Raw genomic sequence first — 27371 nt, 5'->3', positions numbered from 1 at the left:
AAATTAAATATGCATCACACGTTCCAGAGGTTTTTTTAAAAAAGCTTTATTAGACACATACACTTTAGAACATATTTAACCAATTCTCCAACCCTGAAGGAATTCTCTTTATATCAAGCACATAAGCAAGTGCTCACAGTAACTGAATGGTAATAGAAGTGGCCACTGAAGCATGTAGAAAAGTAGCTCACTAACAACTTAGAGATGAGTTAATGTCTGCACAGTACCTCAGGCATAATCATCTGTTCTGTACAACTACAGGTTAGTACTGAAGGCAGTTCTGGTCTGCTACTAGCTATTTCTTTTTAATACTAAAGCAGGTATCTTTTGAAGTACATAAAAGCCCCATCATTTTAGAGAAACTAAGTATCTTAGGTACATTTCCATGTAAATATTTAATGCTGGTTTATAGCATTAAACAGCCATTTCCATTTTAATAGGTGGATGAGGATTATAATCTTCAATCTGAAAGTCTTCTGCCTTAAAGTCACTGATGTCTTCAACCTTACGAAGAATTCTGAGTTTGGGGAAAGGTCTTGGCTCCCTCTGAAGCTGAAATAAAAGGAAGCTTACTGTATAAAGCTTAATACTTGAGAGATTTTGTGTTCTCAATGTCAATTCAGATTATACTATGTAGACTTTCCCTCCCCATCAAGAAGACTTATACTAAGAAAAAAAAGGGAAGAAAATTTTAATATTGTTAGGTGGAATCTACTTTAGTATTTTCATAGGGACAGTAGCATAATTTTCAAGTGAATTCCTTGATCATCCAAATGCACTGCAAGCAATTCCAGTGGGTGAAGCGATTCTGGTGGTTACAGATCATATTCCTTCCAGAGGAAACTATATTGGAAACTCTGACCCAGATGTGCATCAAATGTGCTGCAGTTTCTCACAGGACCATTTGGGTCCAAATCATTAACTAGTTCTCTGAATGGTTTTGAACCATATGAGTGGTGAGGACAGTCAACCCAAGCTAAGTCAAATTAAATAGAATTCTGATTTTCTCCTGCAACAAATTACTTACTGAAGAAAACATAACCAAATAGTAATATTGATTAACTCTGTCAACTGGTAAGTTATCTTCTGCTATACTACAAAGACATTTTGTTTTTTGTTTATCTGGATTAGGCAGAATGATTTTCTAAGGTTTTGGCATGATTTAGCCAAAAGCAGGAGTACCAATTCTGGATCTCCAACTTGGTTCTAAAGTAGTACACTAATGTGCATTTCAATCATGCTTGTATTGTATTTCTGTTTGCAACCTGAGTTGAATACTACATTTATTAGTGTATTACAATTATTAGGGTAGAAATGAGAAGAAAAGCCACACAAGTTAATATTTGCAAACAGATATTTATACTATCAAGATAATTCTGCATTGAACAAGCATTGTGGAAGATAAAACAATACAAGAATACAGAGTAAGTACTTACTTGAACTTTAAGAGATTCCACATGATTCAGATATATGTGAGCATCTCCTAAAGTGTGTATGAACTCTCCAGGCTGAAAAAATGAAGAATACATGTGGTTTTCAGTCAGGTTTCAAGAAAGCAAAACATTACAATGCTTACAGTATTGATTCATAGCACCTGACATCTAGTGTGGAACTGCAGTTTTTGTACTGGATTGTATTGCCAAGACATCCTGGAAAACTTTGAAGGACACTAGCTTCCCTGACTACTGCATAATTAATGAAAAACATATTGAAATTTCCACTAGCTTACAAAAAAAATTTATCTTTGAAATCCTGCTAGGATAATAGCTTTGGTATTGAATGGAACACTACTGATCTGTTCACTAAGATAAAAACAGACAGGGCAGTGACATCCAGCTTTTACACTTTACTTCTAATAAGTATGACTTGCCAAAGCTCGTTTCAGACCAGCTACACTGTACTTTGCAGCAGTGGAGGTGTCAGTCACAGTCTAAACCCCAAAGCACTTATCAAGCATCCAGATATGTTTGCAAGATTGCAAGTTCTGTGATTTCGCAGCCCCTGAGCAACCTAATTTAACTCAGGTTTATCAACTATTTTACTGGCCTCTGACCAATGTAGATAAGCCCCGGGATATATTATACTGAAAACCACCAAAGCCATGAGACAAAATGGCTGAGAGACAACAGCTGCCTTATGGACTTTACCTTGGACTAATATGGACTAGTACCTTGGACTAATTTCTTTGTTTGCAATTGCTGTAAAGTCTGATTCTTCCCTATTTCCTTATTTTAAGTTCTCCTTCATGTTACTGGTAGCAGGAGGATCAAGCACAAATGGCCTTACTAGTATAATTTTTACATGCCCTAAAGAAAAGGGGTTTTCACATGTACAAGATTGCTGAGCATTTTTAATTTCTCTGTCAAATTAAAAAATGTATCTCTGAAGTCAGGGCAGGAGATATTTGAGCACATACTACCACTCTACATAATCATCTACAGTAGGAAATCACAGAAATACCTAGCTGAAATTACAGCTGGAAGTTAGGTGGGCAGAATATCCAAATTAAAACCTTAACAGCAACTTCCAAGCTACTGTTTGCTTCCAGTAAACACATCCTACAAAATTTAATCACTTGTATCTTACTATCCCATAAGGACAAGTGCTCTGTTCAGATTTCTAAGAAGCAGACTAGTGAACAGGCCAGTTTTGACACGGTCATGACCTGGAGGATCTTCTGTCTGTTTAACCTTAATTTAAGAATTCTTACATTTCTGATCCTAACTGCCCACATAAACCAGAGGCAATTCACATCAAATTCGCAGGGCCCTTTTTTACACATATTTCAGCAAGATTTCTAACAGTATGTTCATTCCATTTTTTCTTGGACATTTTCATGACATGAAGAGTCCCATCTTTCAGTCCTTCATTTCTCAGACAAGATTAAATAAAATGACAAAATAACCTACCTTTAGCCCTGTGACATGGGCAATCATGTATGTGAGCAGTGAGTAGCTGGCAATATTGAAAGGCACTCCTAGTCCCATATCTCCAGACCTCTGATAGAGTTGGCAAGACAATTCACCATTCAGAACATAGAACTGGCAAAGAGCATGGCATGGAGGCAAAGCCATCAGAGAAATATCTAGGAATTGCAGTACAGGAAAAAACAGTAGCAGCATTAGTGTGTTATAAATGTAAAAGATGCAAAACCTAAATAAGCATGTAATGGGATACAGTAGAGAGCTAACAGCATTGTCATTCTGTTGCTTGTTTCTCTTGTTTATAAGCACCTGCTGCCCAAGCAATTAAGTCTGGGTCATGACAAGCTGTCTCCTGGGCTGCATGACCAGAAAGTCATAAACAGATATTCCACATAACAGATTTATGCCATAATGCTGCACAGCAGTTTACTGCTACTCACCTTGGTGAGACAGTTGATTTCCCCAAAGGAAGACATTAAGAGTAAAATTAAGCATGTACCCTAAAGTGACTTCCAACTGCTTCATCTTACTCCCTTCCCATTGCAATGTGCCTTTGCTGCTTCTTGAGATATAAAAGCAATGATCAATTAAAAAACATCAGAAAACAAAAGATCTTTTGAGTGTTTATCCACACTTAAAAAGTGCAGATAGCATAACTGCAGCTTGGCAGGAAAAACTTTAACCAGATATCTTCTGATATCTGAGAATGCTTAACCTTATAAATAACAGTAACAGCACGTTGCAGTCCTTTCATACACCAGTGGATTTTTTGGAGCACAGATCACCACTGGTGAAGTTAAACGTTCTCTTGCACTAGCTCTTGTTTAGAAGTAGCCATACATGGATGAGTAGACAACCTAGGTTCAAAAAGATGATTACAACACAAATAATACTTTTGTTCTCTAGTTTTAAGGGTTTTGTTAAGTTTAACATGGAAAGAAACACTCTGAAGAAATGGTTCAATATTTTTGAGGTCTGAGCATAAGACTTAGGTAGAAAGAGAATCAAACTTATAACCCCTGGTCATTTTTATTGTATTCTTGATAGTTTTTATAAAAAGTAAATAAGGACACCAAATAGGACTGTGGACACAGGAATAGAACATACTTTAGCATAAAGCACGGTAATGTGCAACTGCATTCATTTAAACTCTGCTATTCAATACCTTTTGGATTCCAAGCACACATAATGATTCTTCTGTCATCTGGATTGGTTTTGATCGTTTCAATCACTTTTTGCAGCTGATCAATTCCTTGGTTGGAGTAATCTGGAGAAAGATACCAAATAAGATCTAAACCAGACAGATTTGAGTCATGATATTTTTTTTAACACCCAGCCCACATCCCACTGAAAAGTAATATTGAAATTACAACCTCTGAAAACTTTATTGCAACTTTGAAAGTGATATTAATTAGTTGGCACACTCTAAATATAGGCTATTCTTGGTGTTTCTTAGGGTGCTCTAAAGCTTGTGAAATTTTCATGGTGGTATTTTGACATGTGCCCCCCATCTCTTTTGTGTGCTTTGACTACCTTTAGCACCCACTGAAATAGGACCATTCTTATTTAGAACACTTTATTCCATTCTTAACAACTTGACATTTTTAAAGACCAACTAAGAAGTCTGCATAATCGCTAAATCCCAAGAAACAAAACTTGCAATACAAAAAAATAGTTGAACAAAGAATGGTATTTTATCTTTCATGATGACTTGTTACCTAAATAGGAAAAGAGCTGTACTGGAATGGACAACATATTACCACCTTGTCATTCACAGTATTTAAACTAAATCGTTTATTGCACTTCTGGATTAAAATGCCTTTCTAGATGTTAAACTTGCATGTTACAGTGCTCCTTCTTATTAAAAAAAAAATAAAATTATGCCCAGACCAGTATTGAGGGATACCAGCACTCTTTACATACTCAAAACCACAAAGTTTTTGACAGATGAATAAACACAACCATCTAGCACTCATAAGGTCATGTATGAAAACTAAATTTCCACAGCATTTAAAGCCAGAAGGGAACTTTAATCATGTATAGCACAGGATAATACATTTCACCCAATTTCACCCAATTCTCAGGCTGAATTTTAGGCTCAATTCCAGTTATATAAGAAATTTACTGATATTAACTGACCATCAGAATGGATTTCAGAATAAAAGAGTCATTAGCTGTTAATCATTGTTCTGACTCATTCCAGTGAATCAGCATGACCAGTAATTACTTTTTTCTAATAATTTATTGCAGCAACATCAAATTAGGCTACAGGGAGACCCAAGCTGGCAAGCAAGGTAGTAATACACGATCCCCATATGGGCCATTCACTTAAGAGTTGGACTCGATGATCCTTGTGGGTCCCTTCCAACTCAGAATATTGTGATCCTTCCGTGACACAATTAGTAGCTCAGGGAATTCTTCTGCCAGCAATACCGTGCCAGAAGCCTTGTCAAATGGTTATGTTAGTTCCTGACACTAATTACCTATCCATTAGTAATGCAACTTAAGGAAATCTGTTTGTAATGAAACCCATGGGAATTTATCTTGTTCATTTTTTCCACCCTATGTTTTGCCTCAGACCTACTAAATTCAGGAATCCTGAAATTTTTCACTAAGTTTTCAGATGTGTCAGTTCACAATTTGCAGCATTTGTGTTAGCATAAAACTAGTGGTCAACATGCCAATACCAAGTCTAATATCTGTAACTAATTTTGAGGCTGTATTGACAAAAAAAACCCACCAAGATAACTAACCCATGTTGTTAATCCGAGTTTAAAATCACACTAGATAGGGGCAGCCCTCAAAATGTTTTCTACATCTTCTCCTTCAGTGACTTAGAAAAGAGCCAGCAACACACTTCAGAGTAAGTTTAATGAACCCGTTCCACAGAAAATAATACCAATAAATATTGCATCACATCATAACTTGTTACAGCTGTTCTGTCCACAGCATCATCAGCTATAGATACATCCTACTTCGTTCCAGATGCAGAACAGAAAAATCTTTCTCTTCCCCTGTCTCCAATGAATGTAGTGCACTGCCAGTTCTTTGCAGAACAACAGTATCACAGAAATTGGTACCCCACGTTGATACACAGAGATGGCAGCCTGTGTTCCACTGCTATCAAATGGAGCTAGCTTGGGCTTCTGCACTGCAACAGGCACACATCCTTCCAGCTATCAGTGACCATATCTGGTCTAGATAAAAGAATAACAGTGTATTCCTTCTGATCCATCAGTTCTACAAATGTCAAACTACAATACACAAAGCCACATCTTTCAGGATAATTAGATTAAGTAAGAAAAAAAAAAAAAAAGCTAAATTAACTCTCTCAAACACTATTTATTCTGGCTATCAGTTCACACTTGGTCCCTTAACAAAACTCAGAGTTTTGGAAGTGATGTATCACAGTTGTCTCACTAAGCGAACAAGACTGTACTTGTACGTGATTACCTGTGTGCATATCTTTGTATTCTGCTCCAAAGTGCCTCCACTGGAAACCATACACTGGTCCCAAATCCCCCTCCTCTCTGGTGCTGAAACCCTGCTTATCCAGGAACTCACGTGACCCATTAGCATCCCAAATCTTCACACCTTTTGCAGAGAGCTCTTTGGCATTTGTAGAACCCTACAAAACACAGGCAGTAAGAATTGTGCCTCCTAATTTCAACACTGAGGACGTTATCTGAAACAGCTGCATTAAGCTTTTCTAGTCTACAGTATTTCTCCACTTACAAAGGATGAACAGTCTAATTAATGTACTGGATGAGGTTCTTGCACATGGACAGAGAATAAAACTTGAGAGCAACATACTGGGATGAAGTTTGAGGAACAGCCATGCTACTGTTGTTTAACACAGGATTCTCCTAACTTTGTGAATGCACAAACAATACAGCCTCAAGGTCAACTGTGGTATGTCATTTCATAAGCACATTTGCAGAGAACAAGATGTTACTTTACAGATGGATGAAAACAGACTAACAAAGGCATTGTCTTTGCCAAGCCACCTATAATGAGCTTAAGGTATTAAAAATCCTTTTGTTTAAATGACAAAAATGTGAAAATGACCCAGAGAAATGGTGCTGAATCCTGCAACATGTCCAAATCGGCACATTAAAAAATTCAACACAGAAGTTATGCTGGTTTGGGGAGTGTCTAGTCTTTTACATTTGAAAAAAAACACCCAAAGCTTTTAAAAATGAATGTGTATTTGAGTCCTGCTATGTAGCAAATGGTTAGATAGACTTTCCCATACCTGCACAATATCACAACATATAAAGGAACACTTACAATGTAACGCATTATCTATAGTTGAATTTTATTATTCTACCTACAGCTATCAGCTCTATTAGATCTCATTTTTTTGCTAAAAAGCCTAGTGTTTACATCGATCTCACTTGACCTGTGGTTCTGCACTGCTTGTTTCTGTTCAAATCAATAACAGCTATTTCAATATTAAAAAGCAGATCATTAAATTTACTACTATCTATTTCATATTATTATTTCGAATTCAAACACTAAGACACTGTATGAGGCTTTATAACTCTGGAGTATAGTCAAATCAGCAAAAGCAAAGCCCTCACTATTTCAGACTATATCCCTTAAAAAGAAATAGAAGAAAAACTCTTCTGAGTGCACTGTTAGCAACAGTCTGCACTAAAAGGCTGAATGTCTTGAAGATAATGGCCTTCCATGTGTGGTCAAAATATTAGGTGGTTGCACTTCTCTCATAGGAAGAGAAGTACCTGTAGTTACCCCAAATCCCTTAATCCACAATAGTTCATTCCATTTATCCCACTCTCAGGCAGAGCACACACAAGAGACATCCAAACACCAAACCTTGATGAACCACAGCAGCTCCTCCAGCACTCCCTTCCAGAACACCCTCTTCGTTGTTAGCAGTGGAAACTGATCTGGAAGCGAGTTTGAGAGTGTCAGAGGAGACAGCCATTCGCCAAAGGTGAACAGACTTAGGCTTTTCTCAACGCCACCATTTGATATTCAGAGGTCTGGATATGCAGCAAGGAGCTGGGAGAGGATGTGTAATTCTCGTACTCAAGATCTCTCGGCGGGCGGGAGCGGGTCAGTCCCGGGGTACAAGATGGCGTGTGACACCTCCCAACACCCACCCCGGCGGGCCGGGGCAAGGGAGCAGGGGATAGGGACAGGGGCCAGGGAGCAGGGGCATGGGGGTAAGGGCCCAGGGAGCGGGGGACAGGGGCAGGAGGCCGGAGACGGGGAGCAAAGTGCAGGGAGAGGGAGCAGGGGCAGGGAGCCGGGACAGGGGCTGCGGGTGCCGGCGGTGCCCACCTCTCAGGCTGTACCGCGCCTGCATGCCGAACACGGAGAGGGTGCCAGTGCCGGTGCGATCCTCCCTCCGGTGGCCGTGCTGTAGGATGTGCCGTACCTGTTGCAGGTACTGCGACTCGCCGAGCCCCGGGCCGGCGGCGGGGGCGCTCAGCGGCTCCCCTTCGGCGGGCATGTCGAGCGAGAGGCTCCCTGCGGGACGGGCTGGGCTCCGGCTGCACGGCGGTCCTGCTCCCGCCCGCCGCTGCTCCTCCGAGCCCGCCAAAGCCCGGCTTTCCCGCCAAGCGGCGCCGAGGGGCGGAGCGGCCCCGCTGCATCCTGCTTCTTGTCTTCCCTTTCTCTTCACCTCTGCGCGCCCGGGGTTCCTCAGCGCCGCAGCCCCCACGGGCGCGGTCTCCGTTCCCCCTGAGGGAGAGGCTGTCCCGAGCACCTGACCCGGGTCAGTGCTCCAAACTATACCAACTTGTTTAGATTGGACATGAGGTAGAATTTCTTCCCAGAACGGGTGAGGAGATATCAGAATGGGCTGCCCAGGGAGGTGGTGCAGCAAGGGAGGACTGGACGCGGCACTTAGTGCCATGGTCTAGTTGACACGGTGGTGTTTGGTCACGGGTTGCACTCGATGATCTCAGAGGTCTTTTCCAACCTAATTGATTCTGTGATTCTGTGACTTTACTTAGACCTGCCCCGGTGGCAAAGTAACTGCTCTCTGGGCTCATTGAGTGCTGGAAAGTGCTGTTGGCATTTTTCATCTACCTCCCTCTCTCTGCAGCCCTCAGGGATCCCGTTTCAGAGCTAAACAAGACCAAAGCCTTCAGCTGGGCCTGGCAGGCCACACACATTTGTATTGGATCCCCGCAGCTGGAGGGATATCCCAAACCACCAAAGCTTTGGGTGCAACCTGGTGTCAGCCTCCTGTGTCTTTGGTGTGGTGCCCTTGCAGTGCCATGCCCCAGGCACAGCTCGTCTTCCACATTGCAGCAGTGTTACCTTGACCTGAGCTTCTGAAGGACACTGAGGTGCTGGAGTGAGTGCAGGTAAGGGTAATGAAGCTGGTGAAGGGTCTCAAGCACAAGTCCTACAAGGAGCAGCTGAGAGAGCCAGTGTTATTTAGCCTGGAGGAGGCTCAGGAGTGACCTTATCATTTTACAGCTACCTGAAAGGAGGTTGTATCAAAGTGGGGGTCAGCCTCTTCTCCCAGGCAACTAGGGCAAGAGGGCACAGTTTTAAGCTGTGCCATGGGAGTTTAGGTTGGACATCAGGAAGAATTTCTTCACAGAAAGGCTGATTAGACTTTGGAAAGGACTTCCCAGAGAGATGATATTTAAGGAAAGACTGTACATGACCATGGTCTAGTTGATATGGTGGTGTTTGGTCATGGGTTGGACTCGATGATCTCAGAGGTCTTTTCCCACCTTATTGATTCTGTGATTCTTTGAAACCAAGATCCTTTCATGCCATACCTTGTCATCAGCTTTCTGCTGTGTATTGTACTGACACATTTGCTTTCTCACTGAAGGTAGTACGCAGCACTAACTTTTATTGAGTCTCATCTTGTTGATCTCAGCTTCTCCTGTGTCTGTGTCATTTTGCATCCTGACTTGTGTCTGATGACAACTGTTCCCAATGTGGTGTCCTCTGAAAATTTTCTAGGTGTAATCTCTGCTAGTCAGAACAAACTGACTCTTCTCTGAATATTTCTTTTTTAGTATCTCTTAGAAGTCAAGCATTTTGTAAGAGTCACTTATCTCTCAGATAAAGCCCGGCTTTCTGACCACTGGTGTGATTACAGGAGTTATGACTGCTAATCTCTCACGATTAGGAGCCTGTAATACAGGTATATAAGATGGAAGTTAGGGAAAACAGAGGACTGTGGATTAGAAAATGCTACTTTTCCTTGCAGCAGGCAGAAAATCATCTTTCCCACAATTTAAAACAATTAAATGACCTTTTTCTTGTATAAATTTGTATACTTCCTTGTATGTATAGAAGTAAAGGAAAACATAAAGTATAACTAGGGTGTGGATATTTTTCTATATTCATATCTAATATAGATGGTTTTGTACACTTTGAAATTAATACCATTTATTTAGCAGGGATACAGTCAAAAATGGTGCATATATCTGTATGCAAACAATGCTTAGAAATACTGAGCACAGCAAATGAAACTAAATCACCTAGAGCTCTGCTTCTAGCTGAGTGATATATCAGTTCTTAACCTTTATTATAATTTACAAATACCATTGAAAGCTAATGTGTATAATTTTGGAAAAAATGAACTTCTTTACTGATAAAGGCTGTTAGTTAATTAAAAAATAAACTCCAGAGGCAAACTACAAGTAAGAAATGCCAAAAGCAGAAAACTTACTACAGAAAACAGTACTGCATATTCAGAAAAGTCATTTAATGTACACAATAAACATCAAAAGCAACTGAAAGAAGAAATGGAACATTTTCATCACAAAATAATATGCTACATTCATATGGAAATCTGGTTGATTCAAACTTAGCTGAATGTGCAACATCTGTAGGGACCAATCTTGAAAATGATTAAGAATGTGCTTGAATTCAAGCATGCAAATAGAAATTACTTGTATGCTTACAGCTGATTATTTTCTTAAATATTTGGATAACCAGACCCATAGCTCATTATCAAAGATTACCTAATTTACAACATAAATAAGATTTTATTTAAATAAATGAATATTAAAATGGATTTGTTTTGGTTTTGATTTAAAAGATTTCTACAGTCTTTGGTTGATAGCTCATATGTCACAGTATTTACTAAGCAAAATTTTATTTAGATGCAACTATTTTAACCATAATAATTTAACAATTAGCTGTATGTTGAGCATAGGGGTATTTCAACCATAGTGGTCAAGGAAGAAAGATTTCACACATCTTCTTTCCTAGGAGGAAAAAAAAAAGAAATTATACATTTTGGTTTTGGATTGAGAAAAATATGTTAGAAAAATTAGTATATGTGGAATGTGTCAGTGTCCTACTATAGAAACATAAATGACATAAAAACCAAAGAGAAATGTTTTTTTTCCCTCTTTTTCATTCTTATAGGTCTTTCCATTTTCTTGTAGACTTTTAACTCGTTTTTTTATCACCACATTTTCATGTGAACGTGTAATCTTGTGCAAACTGAAGGTAAAACGGTAGTGTGATTTGGAAATCAAAGCCACTTACTTTTCTCAGGTATGAAATGGCTACACAAGATATGTTGCACAGAAAAATCAGACTAAAATTCAGGCTAAAAATCATAATCAGATTAAGGAAATAATTATTCTCATTATTAGGCCTTGAAGATTACTGTTCCATGATCTGAAAGAGTATGTATTGTTAATAAGTGCATATCAATTACAGGGAATTTTGAAGAAAGTTTGTACAGAAACTGTTTGAACGTTTTATTTGATACGTTTGTAAATATTAGAAATGTTTGTATTTTAAATATAATATACTCATCATTTCACCAATATTTACCTAAACAAAGTTCATAGTGAGGCTTATTGTATTATGCCCAAATTCTGCAACCCACCTCAGCCTCTCTGGTGGGAATGATTTCTTTCATCTCTTTAAAAATTGTACGTCTAACCTCAAGAGAATAACCAGAGTTAACACAAAATACTGAAATTTTCTTCATCTACTTTGTTAATGTTGAATGCTTTTTACATGCCTCCTCGGACTTCTCTTTGTGTTCAGGTCATGCTTCAATTGCTGAGTTGAGGATTTCAGACACCCAATGACCTAAAAAGGAGCTGTGTCCAAATCTCATCCTATTCAGAGGACTGGGGGGAAAACATAGTGATTTGCCTAAAGGTCTCATGAGTCTTGCAGCTCTGTCCCCTGGTAAATCCACTTGTAAGAGGTCACTAAACCTGTGCATCCCAGGGCCCCCTGGGAAGGGAAACCCAGGGAAGGGTGGCTTACAAGCAGCATGATGCCACCCCATCTTTCCTGGAGATTCCCTGTTGGGTTAGAGAATATGTAGCATTTTTTAATCCCTGCCTGCCTGCCTAACTGGTTCTTCCTTCCTCATCTGGAAATCCCTTAAACATGGAGGGAGACTTCTACAAAAATGGTTAGAAGCCTGTGAGAAGGATCTTTCTGTGCATGTTCCTGCAAGTTGAACTGCAGATTCTGTTTACACTGCTAATCTGAGCAGAGTGCTGCTAATGGAGAAACGTTATGATAAGACAGATCTTTCAAGTCCTGGTAGTGGTTCTCACTTTGCAGTCCTTTATCATGAAAAATAATACAAGCATGCTCTTAAACACCACTGAAAATAAAAAACATAATGAAGAGGGGCAATTCCAGTTCATTCATGATGAATAAACACAAAGACATGGTTTTTGATGCCAAGACAGCGGACTGTGGTTGTGAGGCAATTCTTTTCTAAAGAAATATTTATCATCACATTACCTCATCCCAGATGTTACTTAAAGATCGAAGGTTTCACAGTTAAATAAGACAAATCATTTAATATCATTGTGTCTGTGTTTGCAGGCTAGAACATTGAGTGTTTGTTTCTGTTTTCCATAACGCTTCTGTTTGTCTTAATCAATATGTCATTTCTGTCTTGTATATACCATGACTGAATTCTGTTCCAAGTAAAGTTTATTGCAATGTAAACACCTGTTAGGAAGAATTTTGTTTTCCATGAAAGGACAAAGAATGAACTTACCACTTAGAAATTCTGCTTATACAGTTGCAGTGCTTTCCCAGCTACATATTCAATGAATTCAGCACTCTCTGGGTCTAAATTGGGAGGAACTTTAATGGTGAAAGTAGGAGAAGTCAGAATATTCACATCTACCACAGTTTCATTTTTACTGGAGGGATCCCCAGGTACCACCTAGAAGAAATCAGTACTTTAGACACTACAAACTACTGAGTACTTTCAGTTTTGTTTATACCTACTGTGCCCACTGTCTTTAATAAGGGAAAATTAAATAGAGGAATAATTTAGACCTCTCTACTTTCTTTAAATTGCTTTCTTCTGAAAAGACAGTGGGTGTCTGAATTAATGCCAAAGCTTATTGTAGGTGGCAGAAAGAGCTGACATGGCAATACAAGACCATATTAAAGCATGTTAATATTTATACCATGAACTCCATCTATAAAGAACTTCTCCTAATGAAAACTTGTAAGTTGTCCCACTAATTTCAGTACAACTTTTGTGTGGTTGAAGTTATGTATTCCTTTGTGTTTTTCTAAACCAGACTTTATTTTCCTCAAACAGATAGCTCAGACTGAGTTGAGAAAGTGTGCCTGTCCCCTTGTACCTATTTTGTGCTTTATTTTTTGTGGTTTGCACCATGATTTTGTATAGTTTTTGTCATAATAGTAGTACATTGTATTTCTGAGTAGGAAAGGAGAATTCCTCCCTTGCCCAGGAAAATTGATTGAATTTACCTTGGATGTATTCTGGTGTGTGAGATACAATTAGTCATGATGTACTTATTGGAATATTGACAGATGCTGTCAAACATATGCAGCTTCCACTGCAAGAATCTGTCTAACATTTGCCTTCTTTGAACTTTGGAATATATAGGTACCAACATAGACAGCTAGATATTCATCGATCCAATGAAGATGTGTTACTGACTGCAGTGCAATTTATCTGTGAAGGTAATCTGAGGCCAGTCAAAGCTACTAGTGTCAATTTACTCTTATCAGACAGTGATTCAGGTTAGCCTGTCAGCCATGCATCAGGCTGAAAGGATTTAGAAGAAAATAGTTTCTAACCTCAGGAGTTTCAGCTCATCAAAGGATTATCAAGCATACACAAATTCAAGATGAATAGGAATGTTGTGTTGTACAACCAGACATTACACATGTGCAAACATCCCAAACCCCCAAGAAAGTAAATATGAGCAAAGTGCAGGTCAAAGGCAGCAATAACTCCCTTCAGAAGACAACCCTTACCTTAACTATATTGAAAATGCTTTCTGGTCCGATGGTCATGTTGGATAACTCAGACACCCACCCAAATCTTTCTTTCATTTTGGTCAACAAGTAGGAAGTGTCTTCTGTGTGATGCCGAACCACCTGGAGAATCTGCTCATACTGCTCCCCTGAGAGGTTAACCAGCTTAAAGGCTTCATCAAATTTTATGTGCAGCTCAGGAACGTTTGGGCAATCTGTTAGAAAATACAGTATTATGTTTTGTACTTTGTCTCTTCTATCTGAAGTAATGAAAACTGTAAAAAAGTCTAGCAAACAGGCGTGGTTTGGGTTGGTCTTTAAGTAATGCTGAAAAAAAGAATAATTCTTGCTTACCTTTCTTGATAGATTTAGTTTAGGCTCACAGTGACTAAAAGGATTTATTATCCCATTTATTATATTACAACGACTTACCAAGTAATTTAAGGTTTATATTGTATTTCATGGCTATAGATTTTCTCTTATGCTAAATAGATTTGGTAGATTTTGCATACAGCAACATCAGAATCTCCTTATACATTATGGGTTTTTTTTAATTGCTCATATTCCATTGTCAATCTATCCCAGGTATATAAACTGCAAGGCAGGGACTGGGGGAGCAAAGTTCCTCCCTCTGGAAGAGAAGGTCGGTTTTGAGACCACATGAGGAAACTGAATATATGTATGTAAGACTGTTGGAGTTGATGAGTCCTGAGGGAATTGAGTGATGTAGTAGCCAAACCACTCTCCATGATATTTGAGAAGTCCTGGCAGACAGGTGAAGTCTCTAGTGACTTGCAAAAGGGAAATATTGCACTATTTTAAAAAAGGGTAGTAAGGAGTACCCTGGGAACTGCCACCCTGTCAGCCTCATCTCTGTGCCTGGGAAGATCATAGGAGAGATTCTCCTAGAAGCTCTGCTAAGGCACATGGAGAACAGGGAGGTAATTTGGGACAGCCAGCACAACTTCACTAAGTGCAAGTCCTGCATGACCAACCTGGTGGGCTCCTATGATGGAGTGACTACATCAGTGGACAAGGAAAGGGTTAGAGATGTCATTTATCTGGACTTCTGTAAAGCCTTTTACGTGGTCCCCCACAAAATTCTTCTCCCTAAATTGGAGAAAGATGTATTTGATGGGTGGACTGCTTGGTGGATGAAGAATTGTCTGGTTGGTCAGACCCAGAGGGGAATGGTCAACAGCACAGTGTCCAGATAGAGATCAGTGACTAGTGATGTCCCTTGGGGGCCCATGTTGGGACCAGTACTGTTTAGTGTCTTCATAAATTACATCAACAGTGAGATCGAGTGCACCCTCAGCAAGTTTACGGATGACACCAAGCTGAATGGTGCTGTTGACATGCCTGAAGGACAGGATGTCATCCCGAGGGACCTGGAGGAGCTGGAGAAGTCGGCCCATGGGAGCCTCATGAGGTTCAACACGTCCAAGTGCAAGGTGCCGCAACTGGGTTGATGCAACCCCCAGTATCAACACAGACTGGGGAATGAGGGGATTGAGAGCAGCCCTGCCAAGAAGGACTTGGAGGTGCTGGTGGATGAGAGGCTGGACATGAGCCAGCAACGCGCGCTTCTTCCCAGAAACCCAACTGTATCCTGGGCTGCAACAAAAGAATCATGGTCAGCAGATCACTCCACTCTCGTGAGACCTCTGGAGTACTGCATGCAGGTCTGGAGTCCTCAGCACAGAAAGATATGGACCTGTTGGAGTGAGTCCAGAGGAGGGACACAAAGATGATCAGAGGGCTGGAGCACTTCTCTTAAGAGGAGAGACTGAGAGACTTGGGGTTATTCAGCTTAGAGAAGAGAAGATTCCAGGGAGACTTACTGTGGCCTTTGAAGAAAATTTGTGGCCTTCAGTACCTGAATAAGGACAAACTTCTTATCAGGGCCTGAGGACAAGGGGTAATGACTTTAAACTGAAAGAGGATGTATTTAGACTAGATATAAAGAAGGCTTTTTTTACAATGAGGGTGGTAAAACATGGAAACAAATTGCCTAGAGAGATGATAGATGTCCCATCTCTGGAAACATTCAAGGTCAGATTGGATGGGGCTCTGAGCAACCTGATCTAGATAAGTATGTTCCTGCTCATTGCAGGGGGCTCAGACTAGATGACCTGTAAAGGTCCCTACCCAACCAAACTATTCTATGACTTTTTATCACAGGTTATTACAAGAAAGCCTGTAATGTATGTTAGTATTCCTGTTGAATATTAAGACCTAATATTTATCTAACAATAACTAGACATCATCTTCAATGAATTCAGAACTGAAGATTCCTGGGGTTTTTTTTACAGGAATATGGATATTAAACAAGAACATTTTATTAAACCTATACAAAAATTACTCCAGAAAAATTCAATTTGTTTTCTGTGCAATAATATTGTCAAGGGACACCTTTAGGCTGATAATAAAGTAATCACAGATACAAACTGGTATCTGTAATACACAGGTGTAGATAAAAAAAATATTTTTAGTGATCTGATATTCTTTTCAAAATGTGTCAGTGTATCATTAATATTTGCCACACTGGAGATATTCTGAAAACATTTGAGTTTAAGCACGTTTTCTAGCTTTTAAGACCTAAATAATTATAGAAATACAGATGTGTTATGCTGCAGTGGGAGTTCTAGATGATGCAGCCTGAATTTTTTTGAGGTGCCCATGGAGGACACATACCAGGGCTCTGCCATCTCCTTACATACTGACATGAAATCCCCTTTTTGTCAGCCCTGTTTGCTAACATCATTCAACAAAGAGTAATTACAAGCTCTTGCTTTCCTTGTGAGGAGCTGAGTGTTATCTGATGTTACACCTGATTGTCAGCAGGAGAAGCAAGTGTCAGGAGTTTGAGCTTCTCCTCACTTTCTGCTCAGCACTGCTGCACCCAGGGAGGATCGATTGCTGACTGACATCTTGTGTCTTTGCAGGATGGTCAGCTCCAACCAAATATATCGGTGTTTTGTTATAGACTTGGAACATCTCTTTGGACCACCAGCGGTATGTTAACAACTGAGTTATAGTGACACTCTGTGGAGACAGTGGGGAAAGCTAATAGAAATCATCTGGACTGAGGAATGGTGATTGTCCCTGTAGTTACAGTAAAAACTCAGTGATTGAATATTAATTCCAAAACTATGAAGACAGTGCAGTAGAAAATGACAGCCTCAAAATCTACAAACCAGGAATCAATGCATTACAGAAGAAAAACAAGAAAAATAGCTCTTTACCATGCAAAAGATTGTCTTGGCATTTCTGACATCTCTCATGAAACTGTGGGCATCCAGAGGAGTTCTCCCGAAGCTCCCTGCACTGAGGTCTCTGGTGCCCTGGCACAATTTTTGAGAACATGCCACTTCTGTCAGGATCTGCAATGAAGTCGTAGTATTTTTAGACTGCCATTAAGCTTAAGAGTCTTGATAAATACATATTCATTACCTAGTCTGAGTTCTTTCAAAGAATTCATGCCACTGTAGTATATTCCCTAACAAAGACATTGTAGTGTATTCCCCACTAATAACCAAAAATTACTAATATTATTACACATTATTTGTTTCTACAACATCTGCGTTCTGATAAGATCTTTTTGACCCTTAGAAGTCAAGATGTTTCATAATCACATACAGCTAGATGAGAGCACAGTACCAAAACTTATTTCTGAGGTGACATGGCTCCTGATACAGAAAAAAAATTTTGAAACTCTGTTGAAGAATCACTTAACTTTATATTTCCTGATGATCGTATAACGGTTATGTCACCTGCCACTCAGGGTTATGGCATGTGCTCACTGCGATCTCCCTATAGACAGGCACCAACACGTATTTAAATGATGTTTACTCTACTTTTTCACAAGTAAAATATAAAGCTTATTTGTATTCTAAAACTTGGCCATGTTTCTTTCCCTTCACTGAGAGTTATCACCACTGGTATGCCCAGAATTTTCTGGTCAATGAAAAACCTGATGGCTGGTCTTTATTTGACCGGTATTTGATTGGGACATTACATTGCTGCAGTAGACTGGAACTTGCAGCTGTCAAGCTGAACTTAACATCATTTGGCAAGGGCAGGGATATGTCTTGACATCTCATGGTATTACTCTAATTTTTTAGAATTGGTGACCTGTCAATAAGAGATGATACAAATCATATCCTGACAAACGCTGAGATTAAATGTGTCAGTCAGCCTTGCATCTGTCCTGAATGCAGGGGCTCCTGAGGAACTCTTGCAAATGGTTTGAGAAGTGCCATGAAAATCAGGCTGTGTAGGATCCACAAGTCTCCCTGCAATATTTCTCTGAGATTTCTAGGTGACTTGTTCATTTAACTGATAAGAGTTATCTTTACCCCATGTCTCTTTAACCAAGAAAACCTCCAGAGCTTCCTTACAGTATCTCACACTAAAATAATGGAAGCTGAATCATTAACCATAGTTTAGCAATCCCAAAATGTTTGATGTCTTTGACGGTGCAGTTGGTTTTCATTTTCTAACACTTGCCTTTGGTTTGTTCTGGCAAATCTCTTCTATAGTCTCTGTATTCATCAAATACATCAGTAATCACCTCACTGACACCTTCAAACACGGTCCTACTGAAATCAAAAACTATCTGTAAAAAGCCAGGCATAGCCCAGCCTTTTTGTGAGCCGTCATTTCTGGTGGTGTCCTCAGGTAAAGCTGCCATGCTGGGGGACTCATTCAAGTCTAGATCAGACATGAAATACGTCTGAAAAGACTGGTCAAATTCTTTTTGCATGTGCTTGAAAAAAATGAAACTTCTGTCAAATATTGAGCCCACATCTGATAATAGTTGGCTAAATAAATCTTCCATTTTTACTAGCTGGGTATCTTCTTTCTCAGACTTTTCATTAAACTGGATGTCTTTTCCTTGATCCTCATGAAAAGTGAAAATGAGGGGAGGTATTTTCCTCAAAAAATCTTCAACCTGTGTATGAGAAGGAGACAGATCAGCTGCCTGACAAGTTACCAGTTTGTCTTCTCTCAGGTTCTAATTTTTCTTTTTCAAACACCCGTAGAAACAATTACATCTTAATAACTGCAAACACAGCGTATTCTCTGAAGTAATTTAAGACACTAGACCCTAAAGAGGGGAAGTACATTCAATCTAAATCATTAGCATTAATTTTACTCCAAATCAGATCTGGAGTAAAAAGGTTACCAGTTGCCCTTTAATCTGTGGAGGCTCAAAGTATCAGCATTCAGATTTCTTCCAACAAACAATTTGGACTTTATCTTGGAAAGATGTGAGATGCATTTCTGTGTACTTATGTGCAGTGTAGGGAACAGAAGGTGATTGTTCTTGCCATGATTTGTGAAAAGCCTGCCCACTCTCGCCAATGGGCAAGTCCTTACATCCTTTTGCAAACTGAAACCCAGCAAAATCAAGAGAGCAGTGACTCTCAGTCCATGGTTTGATGATGGAAGAGTCTGAGTGTCAACTCTGCTATACAGGGTTCCCAGTTCCTCAGCCACTGGTCTCAGCCACTGGCTCCCCTCTCTGCTTTAAGACAGTACTTTTCCCTGAGCCAATGGAGTGTTTTTTGGAGCCACATTCCATGGGATTAGGAAACAGGCAAGCATCAAGAAGCACCCTGCTAAACACATACACATAGATATAGACAGATATTCTTATAGATAGATATAGACAGATATATACATACATTTAAAAAAAATAAATCACATCATCATCTCAATCTGACCGCTAGTGCAGCTCAGAGGGAAGGTGGACTGTGAAACGGCACTGCAGGAACAGCCTAAGCCAGTGTTGCCCCCTCTGCCTGTGTGTCCTCACCCACAGCTATCCTCTTTGTCCTTTTTTTGTTTTAATTATTTAGGTCATATCGCATTTTTCTTACTTTGAATGCTTCAAATAAGGCATATAGCTCACTGAGGAAGTTACCAAGAGGGTCAAAGACAGTGACAAGGTGGTATATAACTTTTACTGCAATAATTTCAGCATCCACGGCCTCTTGAAAGTCCAAGAGATACATTTGAGGTATCCATGAGTGGTATCTAAAAAGCTAAAAGTATCGCCGATAGTCTTAAATTTAATATCTCCCACATTTTAACCTGAATTAGTTTAAGAATATACACAAATGTTATACACTTCTGCTCCAAAGCTTGTCTGAAACACAGTATGTTTAATTTTTAAGTTATTGTATTTTTCAACACATGGGGTGTGAAAGCTAGGTAATCTGGCTAACATTTCAGTTGCAGTAATTGCAGTATTTTTTGTTAAGCTACACTTAAAGCATGTGCCCAAACAAAAAGAAAAAAAGTGATTGCAATTTTATTAAATCTTGTAGTAATAATAATAATTTACCAGCCAGGAAAGCATATTTTATTTCTGGTAGAAGTAGGGGAATCTCCTTTAATGACAGGTTCCTTTATTAAAAAAAAATAGTTAAGCATTTTAGAGCTTTTTTGTTACTTCAAGAGTTGATTTAAAATAAGTATAGGAAAGAATGATGTTGTGTAAGTAGGAGATTTTTTTTTCCCAATGGAATTTTGCTAACTATGTCTACACTTTTATCTTGGTCGATTTTCAGATGGACCATAAAGAATCTATGTGGTGGTTTTTACAAATAGGTATTGACTATCCTAATGCAAGTCCTACTGTGAGAGGAAACATTGCATATCTGTAATGAGTCAGTTGGAGTCAGGGGAATAATCAGTGTCCATGGAATCTCGCCAGGGTGCAACTGAACTCATTTTGGCTCAACGTCCAATGAATATAATCACGTATAATCCCTGTCATATAACTTCGCATTTCGATACTCTCCAAATCAAATTAATATTAGTAACCCAATATAACTACAGATTTAGGTGTTGAGAAAATAAAATAAAACTCTTAGGTGAATTCAAAAGTATTCTCTGGATACAAAGTTTCTTCCTACCTTTCTTTTAAAGGTTGACACACCATGCTTGCAAGTTGTGTAATATCTCATGCAGGTACTTTCTAAACAAGATTCACACTCATCCCATAAATTTTTCAAGGCTACTTGACATTGTCTTTCTTCTTCCTCCAATCTTGCCTTTACTTCATCCATAAGTCGCAAGGCTTGCTAAGTAAGAGAAAGATTCAGTTGAGGGTAATTTTCAGATTAGTGTTCCAAGTACTTATCCTAGTGTTGATCACTCATTTTGACTATTTTGGGGTCCTTATTTTTGCTAATGCCTAACCATTAGGGTAAGTTATCTTCTCAGCTGCAGTCACGTATGGAGGGAACTGAAAATTGAAAACCTTCTTCTTATAGGATTTTTCCGATGTCATTCTCTCAGGAGGCACAGCCTACAGAAACAAATGGATCTCTACAGTCTACCAGGATCTCTAATGGAATGAAAAAAGCCACACATCTTTCTGTGCAAGAAGAATTCAACGTCCCATGTGGTCGTGTGCTCAACTTGTATAATTTTTTTCATGTCATCTGAAGAGTATTCGTCTGTTCCACTAACAGTGCCTTTCTCTCTTCTTTAAGGGATTAATATTCCATGAGGCTGGGTCCTTGCCATACATAAAGTCTTTCTCTAATGCAGAAATATATGAAAGTATAGTGTTTCTGCTGTTTGGGAGTATACTAATCAAAAGACTGTAGAGAGGGATTTTCTTCCTGCTCTTGTGTGAGGCACTCCTTCCATAATGAAGGGAAACGAGATGCATTTTACAATGCTGCTTCTATTTATTGGATCCTTCCTCATCAGGTGGAGAACAAAGCTGAGCAGATCAGAAACAGTATTTTTGGAATAGACTTGGCAATGGAAAGACAGAAAATTTCTTCCTATTGAAGTAGATTGCACATCATTAATTTCTCTCTGCAGTTGCAACATATTTTAATAGTTTAGGTTTCCAAACAGTGTTCCAAGTTGTTCCTAAGTATGAAACAAACCTTTAATTGGTTGGGCTTATTCATTTTGGCAGCATTTCAGTAGGGAAGAGGCTCATAGAAAAGAAAACTTCTATCAGAACGTGCTTGATGGAGACAGCAACTGTGATCTTCGTAATCTATGTTTAGTTATTTTCTGATCTTTCTAATGCATTTATTCAGTGTTTTATGAACTCTCACTGTCAATGTAGGCTCTGTATAAATGAAATCATCAAGTAAGAGCTAACAAGAGTGTTGATTGTGAGAGTGCAGTGGTGTTCCTAAAGATGCTAGAAAGCTGTCAGGTACTTTTTGGCTTGCTAGTACAAATAGTTTAAACTAACTATCAGGTGTCAGGCCAAGAGGGAATTTTCCTTCAACTTCATTGAAACCAAAAGCTAGGATCTTTGTAATTTTTTTACTATACGATAATCTCTGTTTATTCAGATCATCTGAGCACACGGCTCTGAGCCTAGGCATTGCACTACGACATTGGAAATTTCCCTGATTCACTGTACTTTTTCTAGAGCATGTTATCATTTGTGGCTTTGATTTTTTCCTCAAGGTCTGAAGTTTGCCAAGCAAGCTGGGAAACATCTTGTGACCTCAGGTATTCAGAGACATGACGGGCAGAGCTGCTGGACCTTCCACACAAAACACTGTCACACAGTTGCCTGCTGTTGCCTTGGGGTGAATTCAGTGAAGTGGTGCATTTTTAGAAATGAGCAGTGAGTGTGATTTTCTTCTGATAGTAAGACAAAGGGGCAGAAGCAGATTTTCTATCAACCCTATGATCACATAAGAGGCATATGCTGCTTAAAGTGTACATACAATGTGATTTACATTCTCTCCAGAAAAGGGGAGAGAAAAAGGGATCTCATCTGTGTTGCTTATTGGCCTGAGCACAATGGCATGCTGTACTACTTCCAGGAGTGAGGCTAAATCCTTGTACAACCTGCCTCATCTTTGATTAAAAATAGCTGCAAGCTAACAAAAACACAAACAAAAAAAAGCCCCAGATGCACTTATATTACCTGTTTTTCTTCACTGCTCTTCTTCAAGGTTTTCATCAGATCTATGTGCTTATCTTCATTTCTTTCCATCATAATTTTCATCTGCTTAATACCAATCAAAGCTTTCTTTACCTCTTCATCTACATACTTCTCTCCAACTTCAGATAATTCTAAAAAAAGCCAAATTATACAGTGACTTAATCAGATTTTAACACTATTGCAAATTGTCATGCACTGCTGATGAAGGAGAATGAAACAGCTCTATATTTCCCTACAGTGGCAGAGCCAAATCTTGAGATAGTGAATGCTGAATAACACTGAGCCAAGACATTTTCCATCAGATAAGAATATGGCCCAGAGCCTTTGCAAGGATCAGCTGCATGTAACTCAAGCTATATATTTGACTGTACCACTGCTGATTACTGAATCCCAGAACAGTTGAGGCTGGGAGGCAGCTTTGGAGGTCATTGAGTCCAGCCCCCCTGCTTAAAGCAGCATCAACTAGAGCAGGTTGCTCTAGTTGCTCCAAAACCTCATCCTGGGTTTTGGATATCTCCAAGGATTACCCATCAGTTTTCTAATGACATAATCTATATATTTATCTTTGATCTGATAGCAGCCTGTGATAGATTCCCTTTACATATTGAAAATGTAGATTACAGGTGCCTTCAACCTGTTTTCTAGACTTCCGGTGAAGTCATGCTCATTTTTGGTGAAAGCTTGGGCTGGCCCACATGTTGCACCTTGAAGCTATGCATGATTGCCTACCCTTTATCTGTATTTGTTCCCTTTGTAGAAATACCCTGAATAGCACTGGAGCTATATAAAACAAGTAAAAATCCCATCACCCTGAGAATACCAAAAGCACATGTCAGTCATTTCTTCCTTTATATCTTTCTTGCTCACATCTAACTTTTTTTGTTTGTTTGTTACAGAAATATGACTAATATAGACTGAAACAAAAAAATATTTAATGGTTGATCCTCTTGGAGTTTCTATCAACAAAATAAAGCCATGCTTAGAGATGTGTATATGCAGAATAACTGCTATTTTCTAAATTAAGTAATTTTATTTAAATTATTTGTAGAAGCCACCTTTCAGCAAAGTGTATAATTGTGAACATTTTCAAGGATTATTTAAGCAAACAAAATAGTTCAAAATCTGTTGAATTTTGAGTTCAGTTTATATTTTAATGATCTATGAGGGACCAAATAACCTGTAAATGTCCTGTAAATACTTTTTTTTTTTTTTTGCAAGGGGCTGCTTATCTGTTAATCCCTTTACTTTCTCATCCTGCTTGTTCTTATGTCCCCATAAAGCAGTCAGCTTTATTATGGTTTCTAAGCTCCATACATGAAAGTGGAACGTCTTGAAGCCAGTGAGTGTGGAAGTCAAAATGCACTAGCCAACTGGGGCCCAGGGCCCTCCAGCACACCCCAGAAAGAAAAGCATACGTACGCTTCAGGTTTTCCCGGAGATTCATTTCCTCCTGCTTTGTTGGTGCACACTGATGACCATTCAGCCATAGCATATATATTATAAATATCCAAGAGGACTTCATGTTCTATTAAAAAAGCAGGTCAGTGCAGTTAAATGTAAACATTGTCACGATGTTCAAATGCCTACATGCAAGCGTTATACAAGTTCCCATTATTTTTGTCTTTGACTATGGTTTCTAAGATCTATAGCATGCATCTAAATGCTACTCTTAGTGAAAACACATGAGTAAGAAGCTTGACCTCATTTGTAATTATCTATTTAGATTAATTAGATGAATTCCACTGGGTTTGCACAGTGGTTAACAGAATCAGGACATACATATATAAAACCAAAAGCTCATGCAGCTCAGTCTGTCCCTTTTCTAACTTGTGAAAAACACTAGTTACTGATTTCACACTGTGTCCTTAGTTTATAGCATAAATGCATCCATGCTAAAACAGTATTGTCAATTTTAAAAAGGGAAATTTCTGGAATGTTATTTCCTTCCTTATGTCCAAACATGCGATTCCTTTCATTGTCCTTCAAAACAAGACTTATTATTTGAGATGTAATAATAGATGTGCCAAGAAATTGGCAATTAGATCAGTTTTGTAAACAAACAGATCAGCAGCTGAAAGAAATTCTAACAAAATAAGGGAAAGAAATGTCATTTGCTTTATTTCCCTCCTAAAAGCAGAGGAGAAAGGTTTATTTTTTAGAAATCATGCAACTGCACTTCATAGTTCTCATCTGATTAAATGAACACAGTATTTAAGTGCCTTCTTGTTAGCCAATATAGCCTTACTGGAGATGCAATTATCAGCCACAAGTGCATATGTAAATTAAAAGCCTGGATTTGTTTATAGCCTGGATTTACTTCTATAGTTACTTGCATATTGTACCTTTACATTTATAGCGAAAGACCAAGTGACTTTGCAAAGAAATACAAAAACCCATTACCAAAGAAAAGTAAAAAACCCAGTATATTTACCATTAATACTGAAACACCTCTTCTGCAAAATTGCTCCCTGCGTCAGGAAGGGGCTGGGCTGTGCTCTGATCTAATTTCTGGGAGTGTCAGGGATTTTGCCATGTTCTACTTATCTGATGAGAGGTACTTAATCCTATTAACGGGACGTTTTGTCGTTAGGCTGGAGGATTTTTCGCGTGTAGGACTTCAAGCTCATCTCCGTGGGCAAAACCACCAGGGGGAGTGTTGGGCAGAATTGCCTAATTTAATGTAATTTGGAACTGCTGTTTTTCTGTAGTCAGTGGCCTTTTGTCTTACTAGCTCTTCCATCGTCTTACATTTTACCTTAGGAGACACCTGCAGCTTATGATATTAGTGAAATTGATACCATTAGTTTGGTTAAAAATAGCTTCCAATGTTTAATCTCTTCCGCATAGTTTTAGTTTGCTATAAAAACCACTGAATTACGTAAGAGCCTTCTTTGTATATCTTCTGAAGGTATAGGAGTTGAAAAAAAAATCAGGAATCCAGATGCAGTCTGGCATATGAGTAGATTCTGAAATGAGATAAGAAATTTTTGGCATTTTGTACATCATTATACTTGCCAATGTTTTGGGGGTTTGGCCTGTTAATGTTATTTTCTTCAGCTATTCAGCTGTATCTGCGAAATATATCTGAGATCTGTACAGAATACATCTGACCTTTACAAAGTTTTGTATACTTTGAAATGAGATATTTAAATACTAGTAGATTCTTGATATAAAATATGGGCAAATATTGTTAGCAAGTCATATCTCACATTGTCATATTCATCAATATTACTCCCTTGTAGTCAGAGAGGAGATGGGGAAAGTGGATGCCTGTAACAGGAGTTTGAAAGCACCCCATTCTTTTTTGTTTACCTCATAATTCATGAAAGGCAATTGATGATTGGTGGTTAAGATCAAGCATGATTAATGCTGCTGAGACAAGAGAGTTGAGGAGTTTGGTTTTAAACATGCTATCAGGAAGAGTGAGGAACCTGTTAGCTCTAATGGGAACTGCAAGTTCTCAATTTGCATTAAAAATTAAGATAGCTCCATTCTTATTTTCTGAAAATGATGAATGGAAGGGAATATGTGTTTTGTTGTAATCTATATGAATTGCTGTCTCATTGAAATGCTGCTAACTCCTTGACCAAGGCTCATCACTACCCAAAACCTTTCAAGTTCTGTTTTATGGAAATACCATGCAGACACCCTTGCAGACTTTACAATCTCCTGGCCAGACTATTAAGCATTGCTGGGTCTTGGGCTGAAGTGGAAGGGGCAGTTTCTTTCTCTCTCTGAGCCTCATGCTTGGCTCAGGAGACAGTGAAAACAGAGAAGGAAGACCATCTATTACAAACATTTGTGAAATGTGTGTTATTAGCCTACACGTTTAATGAATCCTAACAAAGATTTTAATCTTTCACTGCAAGGGTTTGTCCACTAATTTTTGACATTTATCTTTTTATTTATTTATTCATTATTATCATTTTATTCATTTACTAGCAAAAGTTACTGCTGGACTTTCTCAACTTGACTCTATATAGAGAAAGCTTTACTCAATCCAGAGCAAAAAGGGCAGTTTCAACACATCACTCATAGTTCACAGGAGTATGTGAGAAAGCAGGCAGCTTCAGCCCTGCAGGCTGAGAGAGCAGCACTCCTGCCCCAGCAGGGAGAGGCTGGAGGATGCCTCTGGCACAGATCCCACTGCTTATTTTCAGAGTTGTTCACCTTCTCAGGGTCTCTGTGGGGGTCTCTGTTCAAGCATATGCTTGCACCTTGCAAAGCAAGTCCTTAAGCTAATGCTGAGACATGGAGTC

General features: G+C 39.0%; 2 protein-coding genes across 2 annotated transcripts; both read right to left on the bottom strand.

The window, feature by feature from the left end:
- Positions 1 to 30: 30 nt before the first annotated feature.
- Positions 31 to 8496, bottom strand: TYMS (thymidylate synthetase). Its single transcript, XM_032703702.1, has 7 exons — positions 8235 to 8496; positions 7764 to 7837; positions 6378 to 6552; positions 4090 to 4191; positions 2910 to 3085; positions 1437 to 1508; positions 31 to 552 (listed from the first exon to the last, which is right to left on the bottom strand). The coding sequence occupies exons 1-7, from the start codon at positions 8404 to 8406 to the stop codon at positions 415 to 417; spliced, it is 909 nt and encodes a 302-aa protein (XP_032559593.1). The 5' UTR covers positions 8407 to 8496; the 3' UTR covers positions 31 to 414.
- A 2123-nt stretch (positions 8497 to 10619) lies between these two features.
- CLUL1 (clusterin like 1) lies at positions 10620 to 25643 on the bottom strand. The gene is made up of 9 exons (XM_032680490.1): positions 25544 to 25643; positions 24532 to 24641; positions 23095 to 23243; positions 21095 to 21262; positions 18678 to 19122; positions 17414 to 17551; positions 14166 to 14380; positions 12922 to 13092; positions 10620 to 11140 (listed from the first exon to the last, which is right to left on the bottom strand). Exons 2-8 carry the CDS (start codon positions 24632 to 24634, stop codon positions 12925 to 12927), a joined length of 1386 nt encoding a protein of 461 aa, XP_032536381.1. The 5' UTR covers positions 24635 to 24641; positions 25544 to 25643; the 3' UTR covers positions 10620 to 11140; positions 12922 to 12924.
- Positions 25644 to 27371: the final 1728 nt, after the last annotated feature.

Source organism: Chiroxiphia lanceolata, chromosome 1 (genome assembly GCF_009829145.1).
Source record: "Chiroxiphia lanceolata isolate bChiLan1 chromosome 1, bChiLan1.pri, whole genome shotgun sequence".
In the NCBI taxonomy this organism is placed as follows: Eukaryota; Metazoa; Chordata; class Aves; order Passeriformes; family Pipridae; genus Chiroxiphia; species Chiroxiphia lanceolata.
The sequence above is the reverse complement of the archived record's forward strand: the minus strand, read 5'-3'. Positions and strand labels throughout refer to the sequence as shown.

Coding starts and splice junctions, on each gene's coding strand:
- TYMS (XM_032703702.1), bottom strand. CDS start 8,406: ATGCCCGCCGAAGGGGAGCCGCTGAGCGCCCCCGCCGCCGGCCCGGGG. Junction 6,553..7,763: donor AGCTGCTGTGGTTCATCAAG/GTTTGGTGTTTG, acceptor TGTGTTTTGTAG/GGTTCTACAAATGCCAAAGA. Junction 4,192..6,377: donor ATACAAAGATATGCACACAG/GTAATCACGTAC, acceptor ATCTTTCTCCAG/ATTACTCCAACCAAGGAATT.
- CLUL1 (XM_032680490.1), bottom strand. CDS start 24,634: ATGAAGTCCTCTTGGATATTTATAATATATATGCTATGGCTGAATGGT. Junction 19,123..21,094: donor TGTCAACCTTTAAAAGAAAG/GTAGGAAGAAAC, acceptor TCTCATACACAG/GTTGAAGATTTTTTGAGGAA. Junction 17,552..18,677: donor TTTGCCAGAACAAACCAAAG/GCAAGTGTTAGA, acceptor ACTTCATTGCAG/ATCCTGACAGAAGTGGCATG.